Raw genomic sequence first — 23,853 nt, 5'->3', positions numbered from 1 at the left:
TGGAACCTATGATCATGTCTGATCCAAGCAGACATCACAGTAGTCTGCATCATTACAACTTTGTATAGATGCCTATCACCCATACCCATCTATACAGTGCATTAGCACATTTTACCAAGAGAAAGTGGTATTCTTGCATTTGGAATCTGTGTGAGACCACATTTCACAATTGTAAATGCCTTTTCATATTAAGGTATATAAATAGATTTAGCAGATAAAATAGAAAATTAACATTTTTAATGTGCTACTAATATGCCAGTTTTCAGGGCAGGAGTACATTAAATGAGTTTTACAAAACACTTTGAGCATGACAGCTTTGAATGATTAGGACTCTTTTAAAAAATCCTTCTTTACTTACAGCAGAGGGACCTGATGGACATTGTATGCTGCCTGTTTTCTGGAATGATACAAAACCTTAGACAAATGACAAAAATATTTCCAAAGCAGGTAACGCATGCTATAACCCAGACAAACACACGTAGGATGATGTTAGCCAAGAGGTTCTCAAAGGATGAGATTCCATCTGAATTTGGCTTGCAGCTCCGGACACGTGGGGAGAAGCCACAGTACTGAAATGTTTTAAAATATCTGTAAAATTAGAGGAATATAGAATTTAAAAAGATGAAAGCAGAACACAATATCCATATTCATATATAGTATAAAAAAACAGGAAAAAAAACATCATGCCTTTGTTTATGAGGTATCTTTGGAAAATCAGTGAAAAGTTAGCAATGAAAACTGAACCAGCAAGTCAAAGAACCCTAATAAATGACATAAATAACCTGCCTGATATCGTTACTTTATTGTTGTTAATTTACAATTCAAGTAAACACATTTTTGTTTTATTTTATTTTAATTTATTCATTTGCTAACCACATAAACCCACTAGGTCCAACTTCATCTTTGCAGGGATAACCCAAGGGCATTATTAGAGTAAGTAACTATTTACTCAGAGCATCACAGTAGGCAAATAGAGACTGAGGGATTCAAACCCAAGATTACTGGATAAAACTCATTACAAGCTAATATTATTAATTATCTGCATTAAGCTGACATACATTATGTTATGTAAACTACATAAGAATCATTATCTAAGTTTACTTCCACAGAAACAAAATAACAATGAGATATCTTTACATCACAGAAAGCTGCTGTTGGTAAGCAATTCATAGGTTCATAGGTGTGTACTAGGCTAATGGCCCTGAGGCCTTTACAAGCCTAGCCATAGGATTACCCTGGCATCATGCCACCCAACCTTAGTTCCCAGTGCATCTGTCGAGTAGAGCCACTGGAGTTATCCCCGGGGTGAATTTTCAATTTCCGTTCACTCATCGGGATTTCTCTTGAAGAGTTTCAACAAGATGCTCTGCTTGACATGTATGGGAAGTCTATTCCATAGCATGGGCAGTCTCTGGGTTATGAACCTGTCTCTCCAGTACGTTCTGTTGATTGTGGTAATGAGACTGAGGTCTCTGGAGCGTGTAGTGCGGAGGGATTGGGATTTCTTTAGATGTAGCATTTCTAACAGAGCTGGGTCAGACATGGCTTTGTAAGCCAAGCAGAGATCGCCTCTAAGTAGGCGATATGAGACAGAGAACATCTGGAGTTTTTTGAGTCTGTTCATATAGGACAAGTGTTTAAGGCCTAGAATCCTCTTTGTGTGGTACTTTTGCTGCCTCTCCAGTTGTTGCAGGTGTCTAGTGAGGTACATGCCAAATTGGGCATTGTACTCGATGATTGGCCTAATGAGGGAAGATTAGAAGGAGACAATTACCTCTTTCTTCCTGGATGAAAAAACCCTTAGTAATGAAATGTGCCACATAGAAGGACTTTCTGACCACAGTGGCAATGTCGTGATCAAAAGAGAGGTTGCTGTCAACCTGTGTTCCCAGATCTCTTATAACACCTTCTGTGTTCAGTGGACTAAAATCGATGTGGTAATTCATGGGAACTGGGTTTTTCCCAAAGGGGATGACGACAAATTTTCTGGCATTGAGCTTAAGGCCATGGTTCTGACACCAGTCGGTCTTAGTGAGGTCATTCTGTAGAATGTCAACATCACTTGGGAAGTTAATAATAGCTTCCACTTGCAATTGTCTGCAAACTTTGTCAGTCAGAGTCCCTTCGTGTTGGCCTGGACTTCAGAGAAGTAGATACCAAACAAGAGAGGACCCAGGACCAAACCCTGTGGGACTCCACTCGTGACTAGTCATCAGTCTGACTTGGAGTCAGCTACTTTCACACTGTGGGTTCTATCTGTGAGCCAGTTTGCAACCCACCTAGTGATATATGGGTTTATGCCTAGCTTAGTGAGTTTTTCTATGATTACTGAGTGGGGAATGGTATCAAAGGCCTTGGCCAGATCAAGGTAGGCTGTATGAACCACCTTGCCTTCATCCACAGCTCTGGTGACTGACTCAAAGAAGTCGACCAAGTTGAGCAGGCATGATCTAACCTTCACAAAACCAAAGTGTGTGGGATTCAGAGTTTGGAGATTCCTATATCCTTATTTATTAGGTCCATGATGATGCGTTTCATAGCTTTGCATATCAGACTCATCAGGCTAATGGAGCAACAGTTCCCATGGTCTGTAGTCACTCCTCCTTTGTGGAGAGGGATGACTGTAGCAGTGCACCATTCAGTAGGGAGAAAGCCTGAGGTGAGGCTGTGATTGAACAGGGCACTCAGGTGAGGTGCAAGTTCACACTGTATTTCATATAGAACACATCCAGGGATATTGTCAGGTCCCATAGAAGCTGTATTCTTGGCATTGGACAGTGCTGTTTTAATCTGTGCAGCAGTAATATTGGGTGCCTGACAATTTACTGGTATTGTGATTGGTCTTTTAAGATGGGGGGAGAGAGGGGTAAAGTTGGCACTGAATCTGTCAGCCAGTATATTGGCAATATCTGTTGGCTCAGTATAGGAGGTACCATTGTGCAGTAGCTCAGAACAAATCTGGGTATTGCCATGGAGATTCTTTACATAACTATAGAAGGCCTTGTGGTTGTCTTTACTATCTGCTGCAATTCTGTTTTCATAGCCAGCTTTAGAGGATTTGATGAGGGATCGCAACTTTCTGTTGAGGCTGTTAAGGGAGTTTTTCCAGCCTTGGGACTTCACATTATTCTGCATCAGTTTCCTCCTTCTGTTGTAGAGTTTGTTTATGGCAGGGGGCCACCAGATTGCCTTCCTTTTTTTGGAGGTGACCGTCTTGGTTCTATTGGGTATGGTGAGATCCATGCATGCATGTACATGTTCATACAGTGCGTTGGTGCATGATTCGGCAGTCATGCAACTATTCTCCATTTGCATGGGTGCCGTGAAGTTAGCCACCTCTGCTTTTAGGAGCCCAAAAGTTAGCTTTGGAGAAGTTTTTCATGGTGGTTACCTTTGTGGGGGTGGGATGGGAGGGAGGTGGATTTCCAAGGTGATTAGTTTGTGGTCGGATCTAACCAGGGAGGAGTTGACTACTGGTGTAGAGCAGTGGTCTTCCATGTTAGTAATGACCAGGTCAAGGATGTTGCTACCTCTAGTGGAGGTAAGAATGAGGTGGTCAAGGGCATTGGAATTAATGAATTCCAGGAAACGTTGGGCAAGTGTATTGGTACATGAGTAGTTTTCCCAGTTAATGGAGGGGTAGTTGAAGTTGCCCAGTATGAGACTGTTAGGTTGGACCCTAATATTCTCCAGGGTGCTTAGGAACGTGGAGTGTATGTCTTGGGACATGGTTGTGGACCTATAGCAGGCTACGACCTGAATCGCTGTCTTAACCAATGTTAGCTACACCTGAAGTATCTCTGATGCATTATGTTGAGCTACCAGTCTGGAGGTGTGCACATCCTTTATGAATATGGAAACACCACTGCCTTTGGAGCTTTGGTCCATGTTCTGGGGCCGAAAGGAGTGGGATGTGTTATAGCCTGGTAGTGCAGGGGTGCTTTCTGCTCCCTTGAATCAGGTCTCTTTTACAACACAAATGTCGATGTTCTCCATTTTAAGGAGTGCTTCGAGTGAGTGCATTTTGAGATATAGATGTCTAGCACTGAGCAGCATGACCCTCAGATTAGAATTGTTTGTAGCTGTTATGGTTGTAATTTGGTCTTTGAAACACCACCTAAAAAAGGCACTATAGGGGTGGCAAGAGCCTTGGCCAGTATCTGGAAGCCCAGGGGTGAAAGATGCAGGCCATCTCTGGCAAAGCATTGAGGTCTGTCAATCATGTCATCCCAGGCAGACATATGCTGGATCCCCTTAGAATGACACCAGCAACTTAGTCAGTTGTTGAAATCAATCATTTTCTGCTTGTACTGTGGTATCATTTTGGGTGATGGTAGGATGCTGCTCAAGGGCTAGGGTCATACCCGCCTGGGCTACATAATCCAGGAGCTCCTCCATGTCTCTTTTTATGTAGTCCAGGGAGGTACATCTCCGGTCATTCACACCCACATTTAGAATGACAGAGTCATATTTGTACCTGTTGTTGAGGGACCTGAGTGCATGCATTATGTGGAGGATCCTGTCACCTGACAGACGCGGACTATTACTTTCTCCTTATTCAGCCTAGTGAGTAGGACATCATTGGTGTGATTCACTATCGAGTCACCTATGACTAGTGCTTTGGGCATGCTGTTTTGCCTTAGGGGCTTTGGTTGAGTGGCACACTGTTTGGGAGAGTTATGTGTCTCATGATTAGTGTTGTGTTGTGGTGGTCAAGTGTGTTTCTGCCTTGGAGGTGTCTGCTGTTTGGATAGATTTTTATTGAGAGTCTCCGCAAATGTGGGTGTGTGGTTTGCGTTTTTATGTGAAGGCAGTGCTGGTGTGTGTTCTGGAAGACTATGTGCTCCATGTGGTGTGGTGCAAGTGTGGGTGCAAATGTTGACCTTCTCCTCTTGACCATCTATTCCGGTCTTGGCTGCAGAGTGCGTGGCTTCCAATTTGGATAGATGAATGCATCTCTCTCAAGTAAGTTAAATTACACTGTTGTAAGTATACTTACATATTCAGTTTCATATTGCATGACTTTAAGGTGTGCACTGCTATTATGTAATGGATATCTTGATAGATCGTCTCCTTCTTGGTGCAGAAGGAGTGTATACATCTGCGACATCAATGACCCAGGTTTAGTTGTCTTCCTGAATGCTAGAGAACAAGCTGAAAGAAGAAAATGGATGACAGTAGCCAGTTTATCCACCCTCTTCTTTTGAGGTAGATGGTTTGGGATTTTAACATCATCTGCTGCCACTTAGTGGGCTGAGAGCAGAGCTGTAAATGCTTTGATGGACAGACTATAGTTAGGGAGATGTGGTTGACTGTCTGGTATCTGGGTGTGGATGTGCGTCACACCTGATTGCTGCTGCATGATAAGTATGCTTGGGAGGGAAGTTCCTGGATGAAGGGAAGGACGTAAAACAAACATTTCTCTCCTGCCAACAGGTATTCATCCTTTCACACACAAGGTGGATTAAGTGAGGGTATGAAGCCTGTACATAATGGATAAATTGCATGTGGTTTCTAGTTTCTCTGGCAGCTACAGTAAACTCTCAGTTAAATGGAACTCAATCAACCAGCAGTCTCAAGCAAGCGGAAAAAAATATCAAAGAACTAAAGTACAATTTTTATGTGTTGCAATTTCTGCCCCCCCCCCCTGCAGAAACATACCTTATGTTTTCAGTTTTAGAGATTTAAAAAGGAAGATAGGAATAAAATCCTTCTCTTCCCAACCTGAGAACAAGTCAAACCAAACAAATAGTATATGGTACAATATTAGTCAGTCATATTTTTAATAGTAACTCTCAAGCAACCAGAAAATACAGTTATCCGGCATCTACCCATCCCCATGGTTGTCTGTTAACTGGGAGTTTACTGTAGACATTGCAACAATCTTGAGTTACCAGAGATTAGAAGTAGATGTATAGACAGAAAAACAAAATGTAATTTCAGGGACTATTACTCATGCATCATTACTGATTTAGCATATATGCTATGTACTGTACCATAGAAGGTTATGGTAGCAACTTGTTCACTTTTCACAATATTTCAGATTGGCATGGCGAGCTGAGTCATTTGTTTACAAGTACTTCTGTGAGAACAGGAAGGGGTGAGGTTTGAATAATGTACACGAGTGTGCATATGTTTGCATTCCATAAGGCAGTGTCAGGGTGCTATAACAGCATAGATGTTACAAAAATAAGTGTACAATGTCTTTGCAAGGTTGGACATTTAGAACCTGAGTGGCACATTCCCTTTGTTACAGTGCTTGAAGCTTTTAGAAAGCTGCAGCTTAATTTTACATCTCTTTACACTGGTATGCAGGCAGGGTATCTGCCTGGGATTAAAGAACAACCTAGGTTAGCTGAGACACTGTCCTGCTACCTTATCCTGGGAGTAGCTGAAAGATGTCTCTCTCACTGCTTGGTGGAAACCAGAGAGATACAATGTCAATTCATGTTACGAAGTCAAGGTCAACAGTGTCTTTGTTCTGGTTGTATGTGAACATACATTCATGTATGCTTATCCACAACATACTGACCCCCTTTGAAGGAAAACATATTCAGAAAGAAACATGGCAGGTGAGCTGGGCTGTGTTACTATGAGCCTGCTTTTAGCCATCTCCATTCCCAGGGCAGAGAGAACTTACCCCACTTAAGTGAGGGAACTGAAGGAGAACTTAGCCTTATGGATGCAAGTAACAGGCCCTTATATCTGTGGCAGAGATGAACAAGAAAAAAAAAACAGTCATAACAACAGCTGTCATGGCCATAATGCAAAAAAAAAAAAAGTTTAGTTTTCAATTTTTGTTCCTTGAGAAGTTACACTTGATTAGTTGCAGTTCCATGTCTTGTTTTTTTTGTTATGCTGAAAACTTGAGACTTACCATTATTTCAGGGTGCTTAAAATGGATAATTTTTAAGAGTGAAAAGAGTTATTTTTGTAAAAAGCAAATTGACATTATTTACCTTCTTACAATAACAAGAAGATCCGAACTTTTAAATATTTTATCATGTGATACTGACAATGCAAATCTACAGTGATATACTGCCCCACATCAACCATGTCTGTCATACTCACTGTTTTCAATAAACATATTAAAGTTTCCCCATCAGGATCAGACTGCAGATTACACCGACACATTATTCTTAGATGCATTACATAATTATCTTTAAGCATTCAAAATTGCCCGCCCCTCAGCTTTTATATATATAGCTTCATAGATGTGTACTCCGTTAATGGCCCTGGGGCCTTTACAAGCCTAGCCATAGGATTACTCTGGCATTGTGCCACCCAACCTTAGTTCCCACTGCCTCTGTCGAGTAGGGCCACTGCAGTTATCCCCGGGGTGAATTTTCTATTTCCCATCCACTCATCAAGATTTCTCTTGATGAGGGTCAGCAAGGTGCTCTGCTTGACATGTATGGGAAGTCTATTCCATAGCATGGGCAGTCTCTGGGTTATGAACCTGTCCCTCCAGTATGTTCTGTTAATTGTGGTAATGAGGTTGAGGTCTCTGGAGCGTGTGGTGCGGATGGATTGGGATTTCTTTAGATGTAGCATTTCTAACAGAACTGGGTCAGACATGGCTTTGTAAGTCAAGCAGTGATTGCCTCTAAGTAGGCAATATGAGACAGAGAACATCTGGAGTTTTTTGAGTCATTCCGTATCGGACAAGTGTTTAAGGCCTAGGATCCTCTTTGTGAGGTACTTTTGTGGCCTCTCCAATTGTTGCAGGTGTCTAGTAAGGTGCATGCCAAATGAGGCATTGTACTCTATGATTGGCCTAATGAGGGAAGAGTAGAAGGAGACAATGACCTCTTTCTTCCTGGATGCAAAACCCTTAGTAATGAGATGTGCCACATAGAAGGACTTTCTGATCACAGTGGCAATGTAATGATCAAAAGAGAGGTTGCTGTCAACCTGTGTACCCAGGTCTCTTATAACACTTTCATCAGACTAATGGGGGGATAGTTCCCAGGGTCTGTAGTTGCTCCTCCTTTGTGGAGAGGGATGAATGTAGCAGTGTGCCATTCAGTAGGGCCAAAGCCTGAGGTGATTGTGTGATTGAACAGGGCACACAGGTGTGGTGCCAGTTCACTCTTTAGTTCATGTAGAACACAGCCAGGGATATTGTCAGGTCCCATAGAAGCTGTATTCTTGGCCTTGGACAGTGCTGTTTTAACCTGTGTAGCAGTAATACTGGGTACCTGAAAATCTACTGATATTGTGATTGGTCCTTTGGGGGGGTAAAGTTGGCAGGGAATCTGTTGGCCAGTATATTGGGAATATCTGTTGGCTCGGTATAGGAGGTACCATTGTGCAGTAGCTCGGAGCAAATCTGGGTATTGTCATGGATAATCTTTACATAACTATAGAGGGCCTTGTGGTTGTCTTTACTGTCTGCTGCAATTCTGTTTTCATAGCTAGCTTTAAAGGATTTGATGAGCGATCTCAACTTTTTGTTGAGGCTGATAAGGGAGTTTTTCTAGTCTTGGGACTTCACCTTATTCTGTATCAGTTTCTTCCTTCTGTTGTAGTTTTTTTATGGCAGGGGACCACGAGATTGTCTTCCTTTTTTTTGGAGGAGAGGATCTTGGTTCTACTGGGTATGGTGAGATCCATGCATTTGTGTACGTGTTCTTACAGTTGGTGTATGATTTGGCAGTCATGCAACTATACTCCATTTGCATGGGTGCCGTGAAGTTAGTTACCTCTGTTTTTAGAAGCCCAAAGTTAGCTTTGGAGAAGTTTTTCATGGTGGTTACCTTTGCGGGGGTGGGTGGGAGGGTTGAGGGATGTGGATTTCCAAGGTGATTAGTTTGTGGTCAGATCTAACCAGGGAGGAGCTGACTATTGGTGCAGAGCAACGGTCATCCATGTTAGTAATGACCAGGTCAAGGATGTTGCTACCTCTAATGGGGTTAAGAACGAGTTGGTCCAGGGCACTGGAATTAATGAACTCCAAGAAACATTGGGCAAGTGTATTGGTACATGAGTAGTTTTCCCAGTTAATGGAGGGGTAGTTGAAATCGCCTAGTATGAGGGTGTTAGGTTGGACCTATTATTCTCCTGGGTGCTTAGGAACATGGAGTCTGAGTCTTGGAACATGGTTGGGGACCTATAGCAGGCTACAACCTGAACTGCTGTCTTACCCAGTGTTATCTTCACCTAAAGTATCTCTGATGCATTATTTTGGGCTACCAGTCTGGAGGTGTGCACATCCTTTATGAATATGGAAACACCATTGCCTTTGGAGCTTCAGTCCAAGATCTGGGGCCAAAAGGTGTTATAGTCTGGTAGTGTAGGGGTGCTTTCTGCTGCCTTGAATCAGGTCTCTGTTACAGCACAAATATCAATGTTCTCCATTTTAAGGAGTGATTCAAGTGAGTGCATTTTGAGATTTAGACTTCTAGCGTTGAGCAGCATGACCCTCAGATTGCATTTGTTTGTAGCTGTTATGGTTGTAATTTGGTCTTTGGAACACTGCCTAAAAAAGGGACTTGCCCAGTATCCGGTAGCTCAGGGGTGACAGATGCTAGTCATCTCTGGTAAAGCATCGAGGTCTGTCAATCATGTCATCCTAGGCAGACAGATACTGGATCCCCTTAGAGTGACACCAGAAATGTAGCCAATTGTTGAAATCAGTCATTTTCTGCTTGTACTGTGGTATCATTCTGGTGATGGTAGGATGGTGCTCAGGGCTAGGGTCATACCTTCCTGGGCTATGTAATCCGAGAGCTCCTCCATGTCTCTTTTCCTGTAGTCCAGGGAGGTACATCTCAGGTCATTCATACCCACATATACAATGACTGAGTCATATATGTACCTGTTGTTGAGGGACCTGAGTGCGTGAGTTATGTGGCGGATTCTGGCACCCGACAGGCAGCTGACTGTTACTTTCTCCTTATTCAACCTAGTGAGTGGGACATCAGTGTGCCTCACTATCGAGTCACCTATGACCACTGTGTTGGGTATGCTGTTTTGCCTTAGGGGCTTTGATTGAGTGTCACATGTTTAGGACAGTTATGTGTCTCATGATTAGTGTTGTGTTGTGGTGGTCGAGTGCGTTTCTGCCTTGGAGGTCTCTGCTGTTTGTGTAGATTTTTATTGAGATCCTCTACGAACATGGGTGAGTGGTTTGTGTTTTTGTGTGAAGGCAGTGCTGGCGTGTGTTCTGGAGGACTGTGTGTTCCATGCGTTGTGGTGCAAGTGTTGACCTTCTCCTCTTGACCAGCTATTCCAGTCTTGGCTGGAGAGTGCGTGGCTTTCAATTTGGATATATAAGTGCATCTCTCGCAAGTCTGAGTGTTGGGAGGTAAGAGGAGAGATTTGTTGGTGAACATGAGGCAGCTGCTACATTGCCTCATGATGCCCAGGTTCACCAAGTTAATAGGAGAAAGCACAGGGAACTGACCTTTAGACATGCCTCTTCTAAGTGTCTTCTCCTGCACTTGTGAATTAATTTACTGTGACAATCCCTTAGTTATTGCTTCTGCTATAAACTGCTGGTGTCCATTTCTCTTAAATTATGCACTCATTTAGCTCCATAAACAAAATCACCTTTTTCTCTTACCTCTTTCATTCCATCATTCCATTTCAGTCTGACCTTCTATCAGCTGTTTTAACTCACTTCGAGTGTTTACTCTCTCATTGTTCACTTTCTCTTTTACTATTATTTCCCCTGACACCTCTGCCCCTGACAAGTTTACATCACCCCTTCCATTTTCAGCCATCACCATTTCTGCCCACCTGTTAACCCCCGCACATATTAAATTCCTTTATCTTACTGTGCACCTCTTTCATATTCTTTGTACCGGTTAGTCTGAGCTGTTGTTTATACAGCTATACTGAGTTTTACCATGATTCACCTCTCATCCTCTCTCAGCCACCTTAGTCCCTATCATGCCTCTACCTCTCCATTCACCACCTTTTCACTTTACATATTCTCCAACACAAAATCATCAAACATCTCACCTCTTAACCCTGCACAGTGTACATACTACCTACGCAGCATCTTCAATCTGATTAATTATTTTCACTGTTATGACTTGTTACAAGCAAGTGTTCTTTACATCCTCATGTCTACCTATTAGTTAACATCCGTATCAGTACAAATATGTAACTATGTCAAGATTTGTACCTTTTGCTGTAAGATTTTCTGCCTCCTAACTCATCATACAGTGATGTATAAAATTTACAATAAACCTACGAGTATCAAAATATTCTATTCCCTGTCTGTCGAGAGCACTTTTTGCCATAACTAATCTTACAGAATACAATAATTTTAATATAAAATGAACAACAAATTCAGGAGGCATCACAATGCAAACCACTGGCTTTAGCACTTGTTTATTGGTACTGATAACCAAAATACACTCTAAATTAGTCCACATCTTTTAGTGTACAAATCTTTGTACAAACTGGCTTTTAAAGTTTAAGGTGAACTCTGTCAAAATGGTTTGCTGAAAAATTATGTCACTGACTTGTAAAACAGTTTTTTACTCTTAAGGGGATGGGACACAAACAGAAGCAAATGCGTAATCAGTTTTTATAGCTTATGGTCTCCACTTATATCTTTTAAACTCTACAGGAAAAAATTGATTATGGCTCCTCAGAACCATTTAAGCACTGAAATAAACTAAAAACTAAACAAAAATAAACCAAAACCTTTTTTTTTGTTTTTTGCAGGGAGCAAGCCTCCAGAGCCCCCACCCCCTACTAATTATATATGCCAACTCAGAAATCGCATTACACCTGGAATAGGTAAATTTCCTAATCCTTACTGTTCCACCATCTCACAAACACACACAAAAAGGCCAGTAATGTGCAATCATACTTCCATTCAGCTGTACTAGCCTTTCTTACTGCTCGATCATCTGAACTTTCGGCAACCTGTAAGACATCAATATTGCCATCACAATATCAAGGACTACATGTCAAGTACATGTCAAGATGATTGCACTGAAAAACTACAAATTCTGAAACCTAAAATATCGACTCCAGGACTTGCTCCCTTCATGCAGGACCCGTATTAATGCTTGTTTATGGATCTGCAACACTAAGAATGTTTGCAATTTGATATTTTTACAGCTTTGTCTGAGTACAGTGATTTGGTTCATGATATGTTGTATTCTGCATTGTGTGTTTTGATGGTGCAAAGATCAATGTCTTTAAGAAAAGAAAATTTTACAAGTAAGACAGCTGCATAATATATCTGCATCTATGTCTATATCTATATCTACCTACCTATCTGTATTGTATTTAAATAAGCAGCAAATGTAGGATCATTAAAATGACTTTGTATACTTCCCCAAAAATACATCTATAAAGTCAAGCTTACCTACTGACCTGCTGGCACAGAAGAGTAGCTCCCAAACATGATGGTGATGACATTGGTTTATTTAAGTGTATTGTGTGCCAAAGAGCTACCTGGCAGAAAAAACACTGAAAGGCTGAATTTTTGCTGGACATAAGTCCCTTGTCAGAAGACCATACTCTAGTTGAAGCTAGGGGGTAGCCTGATGCAAGGAAGGATAGCCAATATGACATATTTGGGAAAGTAAGCTCACTGGCTAGGTGGCCACGGTGGTGCAGCAGTTAGCATTGCCACCTCAGAGCAAGAGGTTCTCCAGTTCGATTCTTGGCTGGGGTGCCTTCTGTGCAGAGTCTGCATGTCCTCCCTGTGGTCGTGTGGGTTTCCTCCGGGTGCTCCAAGACATGCTATAGGTGGATTGGACACTCTAAATTGGCCCTAGGTGTGAGTGCATGCATGCGTGTGCCTTCTGTGGAAGGTTGGGCGCCGGGCTGGCAACTCGACACTGTAAAACTCCATGCCAATTATGAGCGGACAGGTGATCCGCTGTGGTGACCCCTAACCGGGAAAAGAAGAAGAAAAGAAGAAGCTCAGTGTAAATGGAAAAAAATGTAGAAGTCAAAGGAGATTCATTTAAAACATGAAGTACAGTTGTGCAAGCTGCACATACCATAACAGTAGATGTTCAAATTCCTCACTGCTGCAGTAGCCTTTGACTATATGGGTAGCATCCTGCCCAGGATAAAACAACCACTCATCTTCACAAAGCTCTGGTTCCCTCCCACACCTACACTCTGGCTGTTGATTGGCTAGTCCCTTAATGGAAAATCAACAGTCAGAGTGTAGACAATTTCAAGACTTTCTTGCTCATACATCCCAAACCTCTTTTAAAGACATAAACAGTAACAAATAGCTTTATATCACATCCTGATTATATACAGAAATATGGGGACAGAGGCTGGTGTGGCCACTGAAGGAGTGAGGAATTTGACCATCTACTGTTATGGTAAGGGCACCTTACAAAACAGTTCTATATCCATCATTCTCACTACTGCAGTAGACTTTAGCTATATGGGTTAATTACCAAAGCTGATCCAGCCTGGGGGGAGGAAGACTAAATTGTCCATTAGCCCCTGGAGAATGTTTTTTACAAAGCCAGTCTTGGACTTTGAAAAATAATCCAGTTTGTAATGCTTTGTAAAAGTATGTACAGTGGACCATATTGCTACCTCTACAATGCTTCTAGAGTCCACTACTTTCCAGTACACCATCATAGAAACCAGGATCTAATAGAATGTGCTTTGATATTGCCTGGAATCGACCTGCAATGGTGGGTATGAGAAAAAGAAATAGCTGCATATAATTATCTCAAAATATTCTGTCTTGACATGGCTTATCCCTTCTTTGCACATAGTAAGAAATAAACAGATAATCTGCTTTTCTAAAGGACTTATTTCTGTCAAGATATTAACAAAGCTGCCTATGCATGTTCAGAGTATACAGAATCTTTTCTCCATGATTCTGAGGATCTGTTTAGCACACTGGAAGATGGATGGCTTGATTCAAAGTAAATTTTGAAACAACTTTGGACATAAATAAGGAATTTATTCTAAATGTAACCCTAAGTCTATGGAAGACCAGATGGGGTTCACCCACCATGAGAACCCACAACTCAAATATTCTTGTTGCAGACATCAGAGCAATAAAAAGTACAGTCATAGATGTGATAAACCTTAAATCCAGAGCCACATTTGGGTCATCTAGTGGCTGGTGCTGGTACACAATATAGTACCCACCCCTTTTAATTGAAAAGCCCCCCCCCCCAAAAAAAAAAGGTAACATGGCCAAAAACTCATGTTCACCCATTGCAGTAGAAGTAAGTGCTGGGGAGTTTAGTGGACACGTATTGTTGGATGTGTATGTGCTTATGTATGTTTGGAGCTGCATTTGTGTGTCTGTCTGCTTTGGATGTCACAGTAGTGGAACTGGAGGTATAGGTAGGGGTGTGTGTGTGTGTGTGTGTGTGTGTGTGTGTGTGTGTGTGTGTGTGTGTGTGTGTGTGTGTGTGTGTGTGTGTGTGTATGGGTAAATTGGTGAGTGTGTAAATTTGATCGGGGGGCATGTGCATATGTGTGGGTGGGGGCAAGGACTACAATCTCCACACTCCCCTAGACTAATGAACAAATGCTGCAGTATTGGGGATGGGAGCCACTAGACACCAGGGATACTCATCTTATTGCACCATACAGGCACTTTTAAAAATATGGAAAGACGATGTGGGTTAGGGGTAGTTGATCCCAGGAATATTCCTCATAGTGTGCTTTACAGGCACTTTTAAAAATATGGAAAGACAATGTGGGTTGGAGGGCAGTTGATCCCAGGAATATTCCTCATAGTGTGCCTTACAGGCACTTTTAAAAATATGGAAAGATGATGTGGGTTGGGGGGCAGTTGATCCCAGGAATATTCCTCATAGTGTGCCTTACAGGCATTTACAAAAATAGAGAAAGATGACGTGGATTGGGGGGCAGTTGATCCCAGGAATATTCCTCATAGTGTGCCTTACAGGCACTTATTAAAATATGGAAAGACAATGTGGGTTGGGGGGGGCAGATGATCCCAGGAATATTCCTCATAGTGTGCCATACAGGCACTTATAAAAATATGGAAAGATGACGTGGGTTGGGGGGGGCAGTTGATCCCAGGAATATTCTTCATAGTGTGACATACAGGCACTTATAAAAATATGGAAAGATGACGTAGGCTGGGGGCCAGTTGATCCCAGGAATATTCCTCATAGTGTGACATACAGGCACTTATAAAAATATGGAAAGATGACGTAGGCTGGGGGCCAGTTGATCCCAGGAATATTCCTCATAGTGTGCCTTACAGGCACTTATGAAAATAAAGACAACATGGGTTGGGGGCAACACTAGATACTAGGGATGCTCTAAAGAATGTGCCATAAAGGCACAAAAAAAAAGAAAACAAATGATTCAAGCCTACATTCTCCCACCTCACAGAGGATATTAGTCCTCTGTGCCACCACTAAATGCCAGGCAAAAATAGATAAAGTGAAAAGGGGGCTGGAAGGTTTTGAACCCTGCACACTTTTCACAGAAAGCAGAAGCATTGACCAACTATGATAACTAATCCTTTAGTCTAGCTATTTTTATTTTTGCATAATTAAGAAATATGAAGCTCTAATGTTTTGCATGAACCCCAATGCTTTCAACAGTCAGTGAGTCACAGGGGACATTGGGAGATGCTTCAGTACAAAGTCAGGAGGAACATGAAATGACACCAGGGAAATTATTTAAACTATTACCAGAATTCACTTAAAAAATTCATGCATCAACAGCTTTGACATCAATATGCAGTTTATGAACACTAACAGGAATGAAGATCTAGCGTCTGCCATTATTGACTCACTGTAAAGATCTGTGATTTACAAGGGACAGGGACATAGCAGTGCAATTTTAACAACTCAAGGACAGGTAAAAGCTATGTAGTGTGTGTGTATGTGATTGTGCCAAAGAGATGCATGGGCCACCATTGTTAACTTCCACATGAAAATGTTGTTTAGCACTAGAAGTAGTTAAGGATGATTCAGAGACATGCAAATTACCTGATAATGAGGTCTTTCTTCTTTGTGACTAACAAGTCCCTGAATTGTAAATTTATGTGTAATGTAGACACTCCTTTTTACTGCAGCTCTTGCTACCAGTGGTGTCTTTTGTTTTCTGAATCCCCAAGATTATGTTAGCATTACTTTAATGCTTTAAACACTCATGTAAGATTCTGTGCATTTTTCTAATATAGTTTGGATTTTGTAGTAAATCATACTGAATATCATAAAATAAATTATATAAATATATATAAATGACAAAACAGAGATGTCTTCTTTAGTAATAATGTTTAACTGTATTTATAGTGTAGAAACAGATGTTCATAATGCTGTTTCTATATAGAACTCATTTATAAATGTTGTGTTTAACACTGCTGCACAGTCCGTGTCTGCATTGTTGAGATTTTTCTCTGCAGTGTTAGTGACTTGGGCCAGGAACAGAGGAACTGTATATCCACAGAGCTGCTCTCTCGTTATCTCCGTCCTCCTCTTCACTGATGAAGAGTGCAATAGGTGACTAACATGCAGGTTGCCTCTAGCAGAGTTCTGGTGATCTGCAGAGGTCTGGCATTTGAAATAGAAAGATGGATGATATTAGCTTATAAAACGTAAAAACAGTATCAACTAAATAACGCAGTCCAGATGGATGTACACCAGAACACACTGCTCGTACACCAGGATAAGAAAAATGTATTTAATAAGTCCACACCAAGTAAAAGAACAGGTTAAGCGCTTTCAACTGTAGTACACAGTCTTCCTCAGAACAATGTATTAAAACAAGGCATACCTATTTATACCCTTCTAAATAGAATAATAGGATAATAAGATAGGATAACTACCTCAGTAGACCGCCAAGATTTTTTAAAGGCATATTAATCTAATATGCAGTCTGTGTATTTGTTAATACTACACATTGCAATATATAAATTGTCAAAGCACTTGACATGCACATCCAGAATACTTACTGTAATGATATAGTAATGTAAAATATATCATGCTAATAAAAAATAATAAATAATAAAAAATGAAAAATATGTAAAAAATATATACATATGTATAAGTTGTTAACATCAACCTACAAAATATGTATTTCTATGTCAAAACAAATATATTTGATGTCAGTACTACCATCCCAAATATAGTATAAAATACAATACATAAAAGTACATAAAAGGTGCTGGACATCCAAGGCAGATGTACTAAAAATGCTGTTAAGTACCCTTAAATACAATAAAAGTGAAATAAAGTGTAATATCCATACACCCTAGTAAGTAGGCAGATAGTAGTCATGGAAACATTAAAAAAGGTTTAATGCTAATGAAATCGTTCAAACCCGGTTTCCGGGTTGAATCAGTCAATATCTGCCATCTACTTTCTTTTAGGGCCAATTCCACTTTCCAATTACCTCCATAGGGGGTAATATAAACCTGATCTATAATACTAAAATGGAAACTGTGATCACTACCCTTTTCTAAAATATGCCTATATAAGGCATTTTTGTTGTCGCACTTTTGTATCCTGTACTGATGTTCATACAACCTTTTCTTCAACTGCCTCTCTGTTTTTCCTATATAATGGGCGTTGCATAGTTTACAAAGGGCCACATATACCACGCCCTTTATTTCACAGTTTCCCTTTAGACTTCTAATGAAGGTGCCATTAATATCATCCAGCCTAAAACCCTTGTCCTGATTAATATATCTACATTGTTTGCACCTACCACACTTTGTTGTTCCTCTATTACCTTCTCTACGAACATTGCCCTTGTTGTTACTAGCCCTTTCCAACAAGTTTTTTACATTGGGTGCTGTCTTGTATACATATTTGGGGACTTTACCTAAAATCTCGTCAGTATCAAGAGCTGCCACTAATTCCCAATGTCTGACAAGAATGTCAGTAATGATGTGTGTGAATGGCGTATACATAAGGACACAAACTCTTCCACTGAATTCATTCATCTTGTCCTTCCCATTCGTCATGCTGTAATTTCCCAAAATGGGAATGTATTTTAATCCCCATTGACTCTGTACTTGGTTGGTCACTTCCATAACCATCTTTTCAGGATATCCACGATCCAGGAAAAGCTTGTTGAGGATGGCAAGTTCAGACATCATGATGTCCCTAGTGGAGGACATCCTGGCTACTCTAATACTTTGGCCTTTTACAATATTCTTGAAGACGTGGGGGGGATGATTGCTAGTGTAGTGAATGTAGTCGTTCGAAAAAGTGGGCTTCCTGAAAACTTTAGAAATGAAGCCCTCAAGGTTGTGACTGATGAGTGTGTCTAAATAAGGTATTTCTTTACAGTTGTGGCTATGAGTGAATGTTAGAAAATCGGTGGTTGAATTGAGGAAAATCATAAATTCATCTAACCTAGCCACTGAGGCATTCCAAAGGATAAAAATGTCATCAAGATATCTTGCGTAATATGAGATGTCCGGATGAAACTGACTGTTGAACACGAATCTCGATTCCTATTCAAGCATGACCAGGTTAGCGTACATGGGGGCACATGCCGCCCCCATGGCAACTCCCCTGGTCTGCCTGAAGAATTCTCCTTGGAATGCCACAAAATTGTAGTCTAAAACCAATCCCATCATGTCACAAATCAAATTAATCTTGTCCCAAGTAAAGCCTGAATGTTTGCGTAGACTACTAGCAAAAAGCTCCAAACCCTGCTCTTTAGGTATACTTGAGAACAAATCTTTGATGTCTATAGTGAGATATGTAATGTGAGGCTGCCATTTGTCCCTAGTTAAATCACCTAAAAATCTCCACAAATCTTTCATTATGTGAGGAATGGAGTCGTAAATGTTTTTCAGCCATCGATCAATCAACTGACCTATCTTGAAGGTCTTGGACCTAGAGCCTGATACAATGGGCCGAAACGGAGGATTGTCTAAGGATTTGTGGATCTTGGGTATCCCAACCATCTTGGCCAAGATGGGATGGTCTGTCTTCAAAAAAGTGTATGTGTCATTGGATATCCTGTTGTCTATCAAATATTCCTCTAGACACAGGTCAATCCTTTTGTATCCAATAGAAATTTGATTCAAAGATATACTTTCGTAATTTCCCGACTCGTGTAGTAGTTTATGTATGACATCATTATATTCGTTGGTATAAAAGACAACAGCCCCACCTCCCTTGTCGGGTTTCATGATTCTGATGTCTCTATTACTCATAAACTTTTTCAGACATTCCCTCTCGTTAGATGTAAGATTGTCGTCATATGTAATCCTATCCTTCTTGATGTTCCTATGTAAATGATAAATATCATTACATACCATTTTTTCGTAATTTAGTATAGATGGGTTACTTGCTGGAATATACGTACTTTTTTTCTTTAAGTCAGTACCAGATATGCCGACCACATGGCTAGCCTGATTGGGATTGATGTCAGCTTTTTTGTCAAATAGTACTGCAAGATTAAGCCTTCTACAATACAACTTCACCTCCTTAATGTTATCTACTAAACTCATCCCTGTCATGGGAATATATTTCATCCCTTTACTCAAAAGTTTGACAAAGTCGGTTTCAATTACAGTGTCTGTATAATTGTATACCTTGTACCCTTCATTCACAATGATGGTGGGACGTTGATTGTCAATATTGGTGGTGGGACATAGGTTGTCAGAAAAACTCCCCACCCAGACGTTCTCCTTGGTACTAACAATTGTACTGGCCTCAATACTGTCTTGATTTGAAGTGCTTTCACGATATAATAACGGTGAAGGTGGACAAAAAGACAAGAACTCAAAGGGGTATGAAGAAGGCCCTGATGTGGTGATAGGGTACTTCACCTGTTTCTTCCTCAGTGCCTCTGATGGTTTCTCACTGTAAAAGACCTCCCCCTCTAAAGAAGTATCGGGGTGCTTTGCCTGTTCCTTCATCGGTACCTCTGGTGGTTTCTGTAGATGTTCATAATGCTGTTTCTATATAAAACTCATTTATAAATTTTGTGTTTAACACTGCTGCACAGTCTGTGTCTGCATTGTTGAGATTTTTCTCTGCAGTGTTAGTGACTTGGGCCAGGAACAGAGGAACTGTATATCCACAGAGCTGCTCTCTCGTTATCTCCGTCCTCCTCTTCACTGATGAAGAGTGCAATAGGTGACTAACATGCAGGTTGCCTCTAGCAGAGTTCTGGTGATCTGCAGAGGTCTGGCATTTGAAATAGAAAGATGGATGATATTAGCTTATAACTGTAATGTCATTACATATTCCATCTCACTGAGAAATAAAAGATAAACAAGTGGTGGGGCACTGTGGCTAACAGAAAAGAAAGTCAATTATCCATCACCACTATAGCCCCACTTCTTTAATTCAATATGTTCACCTCTGTGTCTTGGGCCATTTTCAAATGACCAGTATGGTCACATTCTTTGGAACAAGCCCTTCCCTTCCTAGTGGTGGTTGTTTTTGTTTTGTCTTTCGGCTTTTCCTGGTTAGGGGTTGCCACAGCGGAACTCCGGTTCACTAATGATTGGCAGTTGATTTTTATGTGCCGTGTTGCCAGCGGTGACACACAACCTTCAACGAAGGTACGCCCATTCACGCAGAAGACGCTCTAGCTGAGAATTGAACCGGACAGCTTCTTACTGTGAGGCGACAACGCTACCACAGCACCACCACCGCGGATCTTACTGTGAGGCGACAACGCTACCACAGCACCACCACCGCGGATCTTACTGTGAGGCGACAACGCTACCGCAGCACCACCACCGCTGATCTTACTGTGAGGCGACAACGCTACAGCAGCACCACCACTGTGGATCTTACTGTGACGCAACAATGCTACCGCAGCAACTTTGGAAATACTGTTGTGCATAAATGATGAGAGTAATGTGCCTGAATATTAGATGGGGGGAGGGAGCAAAGATTCAACTAATGATGTACTGTCAGCCAGAAGCCAACATAGGTGGAAATCAGTAGAAAAATATAATAAGTACAATTAGTGATCGCTCCTCCATATCAGATTGAAGCAGGTTACATTATATAACTCTTTTATCTGGTCCTAGACTATACTCTTGAAAGAAGTTGTTTGGTTACCTACATGTGCGAAAGATTCTTCAGTGGTTCAAACATCTGGGTGCTGATGTTACAGATCTCCACACCTTCAATACTCCTGAAAAAAGTAAAAAACAGACAGCTTTAACAAACAGATGAGATACATCATAGTACAGTTTCACAAATATGTCATAATTAATTGATAGAAATTCATGTCAATTTGCACTCTATCATAGGGATAAAAATCTGTCAGTACTGTCAGAAATCTCTTACCTAAGTTTGTTGGCCAACGTTGAATATTTTGGAGGAATAAGTAGGTCATACCATTCTATGACTGCCTAGAAGGTTCCTTTCTCTTTCTAAAACAGAAGACATGAGAGTTGGATACCGAGTGAAATTTTAAACAGTGCATGTTGCTGAGTGTGTGTGTGTGTGTGTCAGTTGCAGGGCAACAGTGGTGATGTCTGTGTGTCTGTATATTGTAAGTTTATTTGTTAGGGAAAGTGTGCATTTTTTTAATTTATTCTGAGTACATTGTACTGGCTTCACAAGCAGATGTACTAGATAGAAATGTAGCTAGCCTCATGAAGTCGGCATATAGACATAAACTTTATTAGAATTTACTCTTGTGTTTTTGTTACCCATCAAATTAAAACCCACCCTGACAAACTTTTGGAATAGTTTTTACTACAGCAATGAAGATATGTGCTCCATATGTATTGATGGGTACCATGTCAGGAGGTTTATTAATATACAGACACAGGAGATGTAATCTAAACTCCATGAGGTCTGTATTTCATATTTCTGTAAAAGCAAGGGTGTACCACATGACATGCTAATCAATGCAGCTAACTAATTTGCATTAATGGTGTCCATTTTGATATAATATTCACACTTTTAAAGGCTATAAATAAATATACTTATGTGGTAGTGTGTGTGTTATAGTATACTAACTTCTACTTAACAGTAATATCATCATCATCATCAGCCCCCTTTTTCCCATTATTTTCTACATGGGGTCAGGGTATCGTGTTAACTGTCACCAACTCTCTCGATTCAGTGCCACACTCCTGCCTTCTTCAACACTCATGCCTGACTCATGGATCTTCTTTCACACAATCCATCCACCTCTTTGCTGGATGTCCTCGCTTCCTCTTACCTTCTTCCTGTCTGTCCCAAATCTTCCTCACCTTATTGTCTTCTGCTTTCCTGCACATGTGTCCAAACCACCGTAACATGGTCTCTTTGATCTTTTCTGCAATTGGAGCTACTTTGGCTTCTGCTCTTATGTCCTCATTTCTTCATCTGTCTTGCAGTGTGCATCCTACCACCCTTCTCAGGCACTTCATTTCCATCACTGCTAGCCTCTTCAACTGTTCTGTCTTTACTGCTCATATTTCTGTACAATGCAGTAGTACTGGTTGCACCACTGTCTTGTACAACTTACTCTTTGGTTTCTTTGGCATTCTTCTGTCACAGACTACACCTGAGACTCTATGCCAGGTGGCTGCACCCCCTCTGATTCTAGCTTTGACCTCTTCATTCAGACTTCCATTCTCCTAAGATACTTGTAGCTGTTTACCTGTTTCACTATCTTCCCTTCTATCTCTATTCTCAACTTCTTCTCACTTCGCCAATTTGCTGCCATTACCACCGTGCTTAGTTTCGTCCCATGTGCCTTCAGTTTTGCATTCCATTCTCCTATCCTTTGCTGAAATTCTAGCTCAGAGTCTGCCTGTACTGCCACATCATATGCATGCAGCTACTTTGTTGATCTGCGTCTGCATACAGCAATTTTGCCTATAAGTTGATAATATTCTACTATTAACCTTAACAGTATATAGAAGACATCCCATGGGCTGTTTACATCAAGTAAAGGCAAGGCATGGTCTGTTTACATCAAATTTGAAACCTCTGTTTACAGCATGTTTTTAATAATGAACTTTAGAATCCTTTGTAACTCTGGAACAGTCTGTATATCTACTTGGTTTCTTCTCTGGTTTTCAGTATTTGGAGAATTTAATAGGACTGTTTACACTGGATATCTGATCTTGCTGGTGTGGCTTCATTTGGGGAGACAGTTTCAGGAGTTTCCTGTACATTTCTTATCTATCACAAAACTTACAATCTATATTCCCCTAGCAGCAGGACTGATTGTGTTACTTCTAGTTGCTCTTCATTCTGGAAATTCAACTTCTATCCATCTGCCTTGGACAAATCCTTGCAGTGTCTCCTATGTAGGTTACTAACTTCATCACAAAGACACTACATCTGGATTCAGCTGCTTTACTATCAATCCAAATACCACAAATATAAGGCAAAAATTCAAATACCACAGCACAAAATTCACAGACACAAGACTCAGAACAGCAGTCACAGCAATTTAATTCCAACTTAGCGCTTCGGCCCCAAGCCTTCAACGAGTACAAATCCATTCACATTTTCATTGATATTTATACACATATAAAATTCAAGAACTTAATTAATTAAACAATTAATCACCCAAACAATTAATTAATATACTAAATGACATATTTCCAATTAACTTCCTTATTTAACCCATGAGGTTCCAAAGTATTATACTTTAAAATAAAAAGGGTTTATTTTTTCAATAACTTTTCTTTAATACATCAAACTTCACCCAATGAAACTTTCATTTTTTTCCAGAATGCATCCTTTTAAACATTCTGGCTTAGCATTGTGTGCATTTATAAAGTGTTGTCCTACAGGACTATCTATCTTGCAATTATTGATATCCCTTATGCTTTCTTGCAAACGTATTTCAAAGGCTCTCCTTGTTTCCCCTATATAATAAAGGTTACAGCTACATCTGAGAGCATAAATTATTTCTATACCACATGTATAAAGATCTCTAGGGGAGAATCTGACACCATTTATTTTAGGAAAA

The 23,853-nt window shown here is 40.6% G+C and overlaps 1 protein-coding gene across 1 annotated transcript in view; it reads right to left on the bottom strand.

Moving 5' to 3' along the window:
• LOC122789682 (relaxin receptor 1-like) overlaps positions 1–23,853 on the bottom strand; it is a 976,275-nt gene that overhangs the window by 76,958 nt on the left and 875,464 nt on the right. The window contains exons 14-15 of the mRNA XM_044057098.1: positions 20,992–21,063; positions 359–588 (exon numbers count right to left, since the gene is read on the bottom strand). Of these exons, the coding sequence (XP_043913033.1) occupies positions 359–588; positions 20,992–21,063 (302 nt within the window). The remainder of the gene's footprint in view (positions 1–358; positions 589–20,991; positions 21,064–23,853) is intronic.

Source organism: Protopterus annectens, chromosome 15.part0 (genome assembly GCF_019279795.1).
Source record: "Protopterus annectens isolate FY-2018-M chromosome 15.part0, PAN1.0, whole genome shotgun sequence".
NCBI classification, from domain to species: domain Eukaryota; kingdom Metazoa; phylum Chordata; order Ceratodontiformes; family Protopteridae; genus Protopterus; species Protopterus annectens.
This window is presented reverse-complemented; position numbering and strand designations above follow the sequence as displayed.